Genomic DNA, 12,465 nt, shown 5'->3' on the forward strand with positions numbered 1-12,465 from the left:
ATGATATAGTTATAGACTAAGTCTGTCCCTGCATCTGTTCCCTGCCCAGAGCAGTGCCAAGTTCCCACTTGTTTAGTTTGAAAAAGACATTTGTGAGCTATAAATTTCACCTTACTGTTAAAAGTCCAAAAACTTGAATAGCATTTTCATACATGTGCCTTCCCCAAAACAGATGTCCAAAGAAAAAAATACTTATTAACATAGTACCTTCTTGATGCATGCAATAATTATTCCTATCCAGAAAAAGAGATAAAATATTCAAATAAAATAATGTGATTTACAGCATAGGCATGAACTTGTTAACCTTTTTGACAAGTAGTCTCAAAAGCAAACTAATTTTGACAACTGTATTGACTTTAGACATCACAGTGAAGTCTGCCTCTCTCAAGTGTCTAATATAGCCTTGTCTTGCCCGAGATCACCTTTTGTGTTGTATCCCATTCTATTTCTTCTTGCCAGTCCTGCAGCCATCACTGAAATAAAAAAGATGGCTTCGGTGGGAACCCTTAATTATTAGCCTTCTGGTTACCAGAAGGTTTTTCTGACTCACTAAGTCTGTATTGTCCTTGACTGGCTCCCTCAGTCCCTCCAGCAGGTACCTTTCACAAATCCTTTAGTGCCTGATCAGGTGCCAAGTACATTTTGGCCCCGATACTGGCTAAAGTAACTTAAATCTGATGCACTGCTGTTTACACAGTTTATGTATAAAAATGTATTCATTTCTCAGCCTGGTAATAGCTGAGTAGCTGTTATCCACACAGAAGGAGTCATTCCCTATCCTCAGTGCTATGCTTTTACTCGAAAGTTTGGACAAAATCTGCTCCTTTTGATAATAAATTAGAAGTTTCACTAAGACAGAAGAAGGCAAACGTCTTAGCAATGCACAGGTCACAAAGATCCTTTGTGCTTATTCTATGTGAATCTCCAATGGCAGGATATCTGTTCATGTACTTAAGAGCATTGAGCATGAAGGACTTATAGTCACCGTTTTCTAGTTTCTCTGATATGGTAGAAGATATTAAGTTGTCTCTCCTGAAGTAATCTTTTAATTCAATTTTAGTCATAATCCCATCTGTAAAATCCCATCTGTAACGCTTTGTATTCATCCAGTCTTTTACTTTAACTGTCATGCTGGCACTGGGTAAGCTCATCCTCGTGGTTGTTCAGTGCATCCGTAATCTCTTCATCTTATTGGTTTTATATACTCATGATAATTTACTACTATTCACACTGGTGCCATACTAGAAGTCTAACTAACAAATGTTTTGCTGCCTATGAGTCTTCATCCTTTTTTTTCATTTTGCTGCCTCTCATTCATACATTTTTTGTGTAGTAGCTCATGTCATGCAAGGCAATATGAATTATTACCCAAAACTGCAGTTGTTGATTTACTGACTCCACAAACAGCTTCACCCGAGTAATTCACTAAATCTGGACTTCATGTATTCTTTTAAAATACATGGAACATTGTTGACTGACTTGCTAAATCTGTATATTATGATGACTGTTAACAGGTGTGGACCTTCAAGAAATCTATGTAATACTTGCAGTGCCTTTCTGAAATGTTCAGTGCTGAAAATGTCAAAGGATCTGTTATGTGCTTCACTTTGATGTAAAAGTTTTAGTCTTACAAGAAACCAATCCTGGAAGTTACTGGAAGTGTAACTATACTAACTTTCTAAAGCATTGTGATTGTCTTAATACCAAATTACTGCAATAATATTCTTTCATTCCCCAGTACTAGGACCAGCTCATTAACACTGTTAACAAATTTAATGAAGTATGTATGTAAGTAAGTAAATAAAATAACTTCCTGGAAATATCATTAAGTATTAGCTAGATATACCTAAAGAGGACAGTGTTTATGTTCATCCTGTGATCTTCTGAGACCTTATCCTTTTTTGCTGATTGCATGAATATACTTAAATCATGAACAGGGGAGTATGGTTTGGGAAAATGACAGAATGGCTTTCTATAGCAGACCATCTTCAAAGAAACTTAAAATATCTTTTATAGTTATGTAAACATCTGAATAGTGGCTCATCTACATACCTTGAGATCAGTCAGTCATTCACTTTAGACTAAATGATCCTTTTATTAATGCTGAGTCTGACTTACATCTTCACTTTGCTGAAGAGCAGATAAAAAGTAAAAATTCCAGTCTTTTACTGCTGTGGTAATTGCTATGTTTTTGATAAGACTCTAATCCAGTGTGCTTTGTTTGTGTTCCTATATGTGTATATTCTTTCCGGAATGATATGCCAAACTGATATTTGGTGTGATTGCTGATGTTCTGTAACCTGTGGATAGAATGTTGATATTACCTGTCTGCTTACTGTGTTGTCCTTGATATACTGTCCAAGTGGTTTGTGACTATTTTGTGAATGACTGTGCGTGTCACACAAAATGAGTATGTCTGAATATGGATGGTGCAGAAGCTGAATGTGCGATGTGGAATCTGAATGTGGGTCTTTGTGGTTCAGATGGTACCCCATGGGTATGGGGGTGAATGGAGAAATTAAGAACTGTTGAGCATACTCACAGTAACACCAGCTTGCTGCTGTAGGTGACACAAGTGTCAGTGCACTTGGTTTTCTGAAACAGCTAGGTGGCTCTTGGTAAGACACAGGTCAAATGCAGGGTTTCCATTAAGTGTGGCATTGTTGTGCGATTGAATAGTGGACAAGGATGTATGATTATCGAGTATAGCTTGTGCATGTCTATATATTGTGTATGCATGTGATGGTGGCAGTGTCTCAGAAGAAGCTAAAAGCATTGTAGAAGGTCTGTGTTGTGATAAAGATGTGTGTGTGTGTGTGTGTGTGTGTGTGTGTGTGTGTGTGTATAAGTCTGTTAGTCATACCTATTAAAAATCTGATCAAAGCCAAAAATAATAAGGAACAAAGGCCCAAAAAAGGGACAGATTTTAAATACTGCACTTATAAACTTTAAAAGTTGTTAGAATAACAGGTTTTGCATTAGCATGCATTTTTTCTGAAGTCTGAAACTCAAATATCTGTCATTATATAGTGACTTTTGACCTCAATGCTTTGCTAGAAAACCACAAATTTTATGAGGAGCACACCAAAATATGAGTTAAAAGTCTAGACAGTCTGTGAAAATTGAACAGTTCAGAGGTATGCTACTAGTATGTGTATGTATATGTATGTGTGTATGCATATGTGTGACTGTTGGCTACAGTGTAATGGGCAACCATGGAGCACAGTCATCTGACATGAGTTAGGAAGATGATGGACATTGGGTGGCAGAGAGTAATGGGTTTCAGTTATTGGCAGTGATGTACTGTCCAAACAGCAGCTGCTTTGTTCCATATTAACCATGCAGTACTGCTTTGCAGAGAAGTGCCCATTGCCTCATGGTTGTTCAGTACAGTGTGTGTGTGTGTGTGTGTGTGTGTGTGTGTGTGTGTGTGTGTGTGTGTGTGTGTGTGTGTATGGGTGGCATAATGGAGAACTCTGGAGCACAGCTGGACTTACTTCCCTACATCCATTGTCAGTGCATGTGACTTGTTGCAACATCCTTCGATAGTTTTAATCCCCCCCAAGTTATTGAGGGAATGTGAAGGTTTGTTGAAGGATTGATGAAAGGAAGTGAGAACAGTAAATCACCACTTTCAATGAATGGGAGGAGTTTCACTTTCTCCTCTCTTGTGTGACCATGGAGTTGGTGTTTGCAAATAAAAGCTTGAAATTGTGTTAGCTGAAAGTGTTTTTCAGTGAATCACATTCATGCATTTGCCTGAAGAATAATTCTTTGATGGATAATCATGAATCCACCATTACATCATTATTTTGTGGAAAGGTAGGAAAAAATCTCATGCTTCATCGATACGAGTATGTGTGTGCATGTGTGTTGAGGACAACAAGAAAATGGGTGGATGTTAATATATGAGGATCATATGTGCAGTCCAGAAGAGTGATGCAGAAAGGTAGCTGCAAGTGCTTTCATAGTACATACAGACATTGACAGGGAGGAGTACTAATATGCAGCCATAATCCAAGGTGTGAGTGATGGCTAGCCTCATAGTAGTGCTGGTTAGGACATCCACAGCAATCTACCAGAAAGGTATAGTTCATTAAACTAGACCACAAACATTGGCCGAATGTCCATTTAGTGGTTAATGGTGGTGAAGAATGAGAAACCTCAGACATCATAAAAGTTTACTTTGTTTACAGCTCAGTTACTTTGCTTTAATTATTCTGCAGGGCTAACTGCTATACAAGAATAATGGTTTTTGCATTTTTTGGGGGGAAAAAACTGAAAAGTTCCAGAACTTGAAATAAATACCAGTAAAAACAAGGAAGTCAGAAAGGAAAGACCATTAAATGTCAAGTCCTAATCCTCAATATTTTTCTGAGACCTGCTACAAAGAGAAATACTAAAAATGTTGATCATAGAAAAAATGGAAACTTTTAATGCATACAATTTGTGAAATATTTCTAAGAATTTAAGTTGTTTTAAGGAGTAAAAGAAAGTAAAGTATTACATGTAAAAGGCCTGTCCAACGTGTTGGACAAAGTTATATAATTCATGTGTGTGTATATCTGTATATATATATATATATATATATATATATATATATATATATATATATATATATATATATATATATATGTACATATATAGGTCTACCTGAAAACGCTGAAAGTGCACAATGCCGACGATGAGAACACCGACACCGGAAGATCGACAATGGAGAAGACCAACAGTTGAGAATCCCGATGCTGAGAACACCGACAAGTTAAGGTAAGTGTGCGATAGGGACGGACGTTAGGGTCAGGGTGTGGGTAAGGTAAGTGTGCGATAGTGATGGACTTTAGGTTTAGGGGCGGGTTAAGTGAGTTAGGGTTAGGGTGCAGGTAAGGTAAGTGTGCGATAGTGACAGACTTGAGGGTTAGGGGCATATTAAGTGAGTTAGAGTTAGGGTGTGGGTAAGGTAAGTGTGCGATAGTGACAGAGTTAAGGGCTAGGGGTGGATTAAGTGAGTTAGGGTTAGGGTGTGGGTAAGGTAAGTGTGCGATAGTGAGGGACCTTAGGGTTAGGGTTTGGGTTAAGGCTAGTGCAAAGATAGTTGTGTATGTAAGGTTTAGTGTAGGTTTGTAAGGTTTTTGGTGTGCTTGTGTTGTGTGTGTGTTTTTTGGGAAAGGTATTTGTTTTGTTGATTGTCGGGATTTTGGTTTATCGGGCATGTGAAGTTTTGTGTTTTTGAACTTTCTTTTTGTCGGTTTATTTGTGTCGGTTATTTCGTTGTCTGTGTTTTGGCATGTCGGTGTTATCAGGTAGACCCATATATATATATATATATATATATATATATATATATATATATATAGTTTTGATAAACAAAGTCTGCTTATGTAGTTTTCCCCCAAAATGAACATGACAGAAAGTGGACCCTGGGTAAAGGAGTGTGAAAAGCCTCCTCACCCCTTCATATTACAAGCTTCACAGAGGTCATAAAACCTCCAAGGTTGACCATCTTTTTTTGATGGCATGAGGCAAATTAAATTCAGATAACATCTTCTCCCAAATGTTAAGTTTTCAATCTTTGATTGCAATTTCTTATATACTAAGGCCCTCTTCCTTCCATTCTAATATCAGTCTGTATTCCACACCTCAAATATATTCATTTAGAGGTCCTAAAATGTAGATTGTTACTTAGACACCTTAAAAAACATTAATCATCATAGTTTCAAAGGATAAAAATGTATAATGGATTACAGACAAAAATTTCATTTTTTGTCAGCAAAATGTGGATAACCATATTTTATGTGTTTTATGAATATTAGTAAAAAATAGACTTGGTACAGAGCCTGTAAGCACTCATTTTGACAGTCAATTTAGTTCTAGTACTGCAAGTAATGACTCTTAAAAACTATTAAAAAAACAATTATACATTTGATGGATACAATATGTGTAAGAGAGATTATTCATTACAGAATGTTTTTGCTGAAATTCAGAAATGGACAATACATTTGCTATAATCAATACAAGTAACATAACTGATAAGAATACTGCCTGAAATGGTGCCATCTGAGAAGACTTTCCCATACCTCTATATAACAAAATTTCTACTTGTGGCATTTTGTCCAATTTTGGCATGGCTTGTATCTGTCTGAAGATTCTAGTCTGATGGATCATTTTCTTTAATCTAGCAAGTAAGAGACTGAAGGAGTCATATATCCCCCTGTAAGTTGTTCTTACTGGGGTTTACAGTCTTGGAACATATCTTTACCTGCCACCATATGTAAATAATGGCTCAGTTTCTACTAAGAAAGATGTTAGTTTTACCTGGTTCCTGTGCTTAGTTATCATACCTAGCTCACAACCTGCAGGAAACACACCTTGCGTCCTGCCAATTATTAGTTTCATGTACTATGGACATGGAGGTTTCATACCAATTTGCTTTTTTTATTCTAAGATTATTTTAAATCACCCTGAAGTGCACCAAAATTGTTTTTTTTTATTTTACCACAAAGCTATTATTAATGTAGTCGCTGGTTGATTAAGTTACCATCATATAATCTGATGCCCTAATTGTTTTCTCTTCTATGTACTGTGTACAGCAGCAACACCGGTGTATTGATTCTAGGTTCTAATGTAAACTGAAAAGGAAAATAAAATGAGATGACAGTGGAAAGGGCCAGTCATACGTATCTAATAAAAAAAAAAAAACAGAAAAAAAGAACAAAACAACTTAAGATATGCTATGTCATCTGTATCATTTGTTGTACCACTCTGTATTAATTATTACCTTGAGAATATACTGGGAAATAATAACAATTAACGCCCTTTCACATTTGTAATCAAAACAATGATGAAAAATAAAAGTAACACTCACTCAATCGGGAAACAAAAGTTAGGAAAAAACATATACCTTAGCCCTTTTTTGGGTAGTGTGTTTCTGTCAAGCTGCATGCTGTTAAAACAAAAACATTTCTTAATCATATGGAATACATAAATACACTCTACAACACTTGTTATTTTAAAATATTAATCATGACACAACAATCTACAGTGTGTTAACAGTGTTATACAGTGGTTATTTTAACAGTATCAAGTCAGGACATGACAATTTATTATGTGTTTAGTTAACAATAATATATGAAAGGTATTAGCAGTAATTCTTGTTAATGCTGTGATCTGACAGACATAGGACTATCAAATTTCTCAGTATGGTAACAAACCCTAGGAAAGATACTCACATTATATGGAACATGGAGAAAATATGAACCAAACTGGATGGTGCCTAGAGACTATTAGAACAGACTGCCTATGTGTCCTTCTATTGCAAATGTCCCTGTTTCTGCTTCTCTCAGGTAATTTTCTCTCTCTTCTTATTGATAAGGCATACTTCATGCACTTAAAAACACCTTTACTGGGATTTTTTTCCCCATCTGGGTTTCTGATGCCCTATTCTGAGTATGTATCATCCTTTCATTAAAGACGTACTTCCTTATTTTTTTCTACTTATGATTATTCCCAGCTTTATATCATGATACCCCATTCATAATCATATTTCTTTTCCAGAAATGTGGTACCTATATATAAATGTGGCACCTAAATAATTTTCTTGGGTGGCAAAAGCCAGAGTACCATTTGGCTAGGCTTATATAGGCCCTAGGACCAATAGCCTAGTACCTACCTATGAACCTTTATGAATCCTTTTTATATCCATGAAGGTTATATTTTATTAAATTTTCCTATTTCTCTTTCTCCCTCATCTTGTTCTCTTCTGCCTCCTTCTCTGAAATGCATACAAATAAAACCCTATATTACTTTGTTTGGGCCAGACTTTATTCCTACTTTTCATATCTGAAATGCTTCCAGCTTTATATTGTTGTAACATGGATGAAAATCCTAGAGATAGATGTACTGCATGAACAGCCAATGGAATTAACATTTCTTATTTCTGAAATGATTTCACCATGATCTGCAGCCAAGTATTTTATTAAAATATTGCAAAATGTTATGTTTTTGCTTTTATTTCATTCACTATAAATGACTGAGACACAATTGTTTGAAAACTAACTGCTCAGTCACAAATAATCAAGAACATTACTCACTCAACCACACACATCTAAACATGTTTCTGCAGGGGTCAAACCCTGTTACACCACCCACATTTAAGACTGCCATTGGCAGAAATTCAAAAATGGTTCCTATGTTTATGCTCTGCATAGTACAGCCTAACTGCAAAATAATGAGTCATTATTAATCTTTATTTTAAATAGCTGGCAAACTCCTATATAAACACTCCATCACCCAAGCCTGGAACAAACTCCCAAGAGACATTTGTTCCATCATTCACTCATCCCACTTCAAAGAAAAAACTCAAACTTCATCTACTCAACTCCAAAATGTGTCCTTGTCAACCCCCTACTTAAGCTCCCCATAACCGTACTATATAACTTTTCAGTCCCTCCACATACAGCTAAGTACTCCACTATTGTTGATACTTATTAAACTCTACAATCAATACTGTTGTACTTAACTCTTTTTGTAAATATGTAAATATATTTTTTAGTCTGTAAAAATATTGATATGTATATATCATGTGTTTGTTTTTCTGCTTTGTCTCTGTAATGTTCTTGTATAACTGATTTTGACCATATTTTTGACTCAAATGTTTGATGATTGACCTCTTCAAATCAGTCTCCAGAGCTGTGGACAAGGGTAAGGCGGTCCACACAGCCTATCCGGACCTCACCAAGGCCTTTTTTTTCCACCATCCCCACTCTGGAATCATAGATAAACTTACTAAGCTGGGCATAAACCCAAGTAGCCAACTCCAAATCCAGCTCCAGACAAGTGGAGTACCTCAGGGTTCAGTTCTGGGACCGCTCTTGTTTGGCATCTACTTCTCTGAAGTACAGGTCAACACTAAGGGACTCTGGCTAACAATGTTTGCAGATGACTGCAAACTGGGAGCCATTATTGAATCCCCAAATGATGTGGATATTCTAAAAAAGGTCTTACAGAAACAGATGCTTTGTGCCAGAGCCATGGGCTCAAGCGTAATGCCAAGAAATGTATAGTTATCCCCTTTGGGAAAAAACATGTACCCATGAATTACCACATAGGTGGTAGTACACTAAACACCAAAAGTGTGATGAGAGACTTAGGGACACAGGTGGACAGTGGTCTCACCTTCGATAACCACATCACCACAACAGTCAGGAAATCCTTCTATGTGGCACACCTCATCACTAAGGGCTTTTCATTCAGAAAAAAGGAGGTCATTGTCCCACTGTTCTCATCTCTCATCACATCCCATTATAGAGTACAACTCCCCGTTTGGTATGTACCTCACAAGACATCTGCAACAGCTGGAAAGGCTGCAGAAATACCTCACTAAAAGAATCACAGGCCTAAAGCAGATACCCTAAAAAAACTCCAGCTATACTCTGTGGCATATCGTCTACTCAGAGGTGATCTCTGCTTAACATACAAGGCCATGTCAAACCCTGAGGTGTTGGACATGCTCCACTTAAAGAAATCCCAATCCCTCAAAGCCACATGCTCCAGGGATCTACACCTTGTCATTACAATGAACAAAACATGCTGGAGGGATAGGTTCCTGACCCAGAGACTCCTCATACTCTGGAATAGACTGCCCATACATGTCAAGCAGAGCGCCTTCTTGGCCCTCTTCAAAAGGAACCTTGACGATTGGATGGGAGATAGGAAATTCACCCCGGGGATCACGTCAGTCACCCTGCGAGACAGGGGTCCAGGGAAGTAAATATTGTGGGAAGAAATATCCAGGGAATTGTTATGGTTAGGCTTGTATAGGCCCTAGGGCTGATAGCCTAGTACCAGCCTATAAACCTATTCTCTGTAAACTGTTTGTGTTTTTTTTTTTTGAGCTTTTCTCTTCGGGTCTCCACTGAAAATGGGCCACAAGCCCAGCTGGACCAACCCGATTAACAAATGCCAATAAATATAAATAAATAAATAAATTTTAATCTAATGGTAAATTACAGAGGCAGGTTAACATATAACTTTGTTTTTGGCTAAGCATTCTTTTTTCCACAATGCACTATGTGTTACCAGGGACTTGAAACTAAATGAACAACCATCTCCTCCAGAACTTCCTTCCATACACTGAGAAGGACTGTATTCAGGATTAGTGCTTACTTTCATCATCTGTATTCACACTGACACTAAATTTATTTTAGTGTCTCTCACATTTTTGTAATCTTATCCTTCTTCACAGACATTGGAGGGAGTACTTGTAATGTCTGTCTGAGTATGATAAAGACCGGTTTTACCTCCTATTTTTCCAATAGCGTAGCTAGGGCTGGGTGAAACTAGTAGTCTTGTCATAGAGGATTCTATTGTATGACACAAGATACTCCTCTCACCAGGCTGGACAAAGAGAAAACAATGGCGCACACACACACACACACACACACACACACACACACACACACACACACACACACACACACACACACACACGAATGCACGCACACACAAACATGCATGCACGCACGTGCACACACACACACACACACACACACACACACACACACACACACACACAACTGCATCACAGGTATCAATATGAGTCTGTCATAGTCCATGTGGGTGTAAATGACCTGAGGTGTACCTCACTGGAATATATGAAAAGAAACATTATGGATTTCTCTAAATGTGTGTCACAGACAGACGAATGCTTTGCACTGAGCAGCATTCTGCCTTCACCAAGGATGATGCCACAGTATGAACAGAAAATGATTGATTTTAATAATTGGGTAAGTTTCTGGTGTTACTCAAGGTGAATCCAATATCTATAGAAGAACATGGTTAACAAACCACTTTGGTTTGCCAAGGATGGTCTGCACCTGTCTATCCTGGGCTTTCAGATATTGGCTAAAATTTTATCCATCCCCTTAGATCTTTTTTTTTTAGGCAACGTCAAAAATGACAAAACTGCCGATGCAGCATTAAAAAAAAAAAAACCTCAAATCAACCTTAAGGTTTTACTGCTCAATGCTTGGAGCCTAAATAAGAAATAACACACCTTACAAGTTATCCTCACTCTGGAGAATGTAGACATCTGGTCTGTTATCGAGCAGGGTTTAAAGCCGCAGAAAGTACTCTGGCAGTGGAAGACTACAGTGCCTTCCATACATTTAGACCAACAGCAGCACAGGCAGGGGCTAATGGCTGAGGTGCCTTGATGAACGTTAACAGCAAATACAACTCTGGACTGGTTAAACAGGATGATGCCCTGGAGTTCATCCATGTCCAAGTCTCCATAGAAAAGTTTCTTTAAATGTCCTAACCTGCTTCTATGTCCCACAAAGCTCACAACTTTTACCTACACCTACTCCAGGCACTCACCATCCAGTCAAATACCCTACTCATGGGAGACTAACTACCCCTCTATGGACTGGGAAATGTACACTGCCTCTAACTCACAGGCATGACATTTCTTGAACTTTATTAAACAAACACCCTGGACCAAATAGTACACTCTTCAACCAGAGGATTAAACATATTAGACCTAGTACTCACCAACATGGCAGAGCATTGCATCACCCCCACCATGTGTCACATCCTCATTGGTGTAGTTGGACCACAAAGTTGTCTCCCCCAAAATAATAATCAACCCAGAAAAGCCAACTAAAATTAACAGTTAGGAACTATATTAAAGCAAACTACATCCTATTAAGTGACACTTTGTCAAAATTCATAGCTCCAGCAAACCCCAAGAACACAGCTAACTATGCGGAATTATTTACAGAACCCCTGTACAAACATGTAAATTGCTGCACCGAGGCTGCTGTACCAGAAGTAAGCCCAGATCTAACACCAAAAACAAACCACACTATTGGAATTCTTACCTTAACTGGCAATATAACGAAAGAAAAAAGTCATGGCTAAAATCAGAAAAAGCAATTCTCATAGACAAGAGCTCTCTGATTCAACTAAACAAGAAACTGAGAGGTCTAATAAAGTTCAACAAAGTCATTTATGAGGTCAGGCCTCCTAGGTTAAGGATAATCACAAGGTCTTCTTTAGCTATGTCAGGAACCTTAAAGGTAATACTCAGCAGTGTGCAGAACTAGTGGCAAATGGCATAACCTTCACTAACCATGGTAACCTAGAAAATCTATTGGCTGATAAATTATTTAGCTCTAGCTTCACCCAAACACCCCCACTAGCTCCTGTAAAATCCCTTCTATCATATCTCCCCGACTATCAACAGGCAGCGGCTTTGCAGGCACTCTCTAAGGCCAAAAACACTCCTTAGTGGGTCCCAACAATATCCCCGGTTGCTTCATAAACAGCCTAAAACATGACCTAGTTGGACCAGTTGAGGCATTTTTCAACTACAGCCTCAAAACAGGTTACATGCCAGGTGAATGGAGGCTCACAGCGGTCATCCTTTTTAATAAGAGTGGACCATCACCTGACACCGGAAAATGCAAA

At 37.9% G+C, this 12,465-nt stretch overlaps 1 protein-coding gene across 5 annotated transcripts in view; it reads right to left on the reverse strand.

Moving 5' to 3' along the window:
* NAV3 (neuron navigator 3) overlaps nucleotides 1-12,465 on the reverse strand; it is a 1,719,037-nt gene that overhangs the window by 331,637 nt on the left and 1,374,935 nt on the right. For 4 of the 5 annotated variants that reach the window (XM_044088077.1, XM_044088074.1, XM_044088073.1 and 1 more), the window contains one exon: nucleotides 6,899-6,940. The exons of the other annotated variant lie outside the window; for it this stretch is intronic. In XM_044088077.1, the coding sequence (XP_043944012.1) occupies nucleotides 6,899-6,940 (42 nt within the window). The remainder of the gene's footprint in view (nucleotides 1-6,898; nucleotides 6,941-12,465) is intronic. 5 annotated transcript variants of the gene reach the window in all.

This window comes from Protopterus annectens, chromosome 11.part0 (assembly GCF_019279795.1).
Source record: "Protopterus annectens isolate FY-2018-M chromosome 11.part0, PAN1.0, whole genome shotgun sequence".
NCBI lineage: Eukaryota > Metazoa > Chordata > Ceratodontiformes > Protopteridae > Protopterus > Protopterus annectens.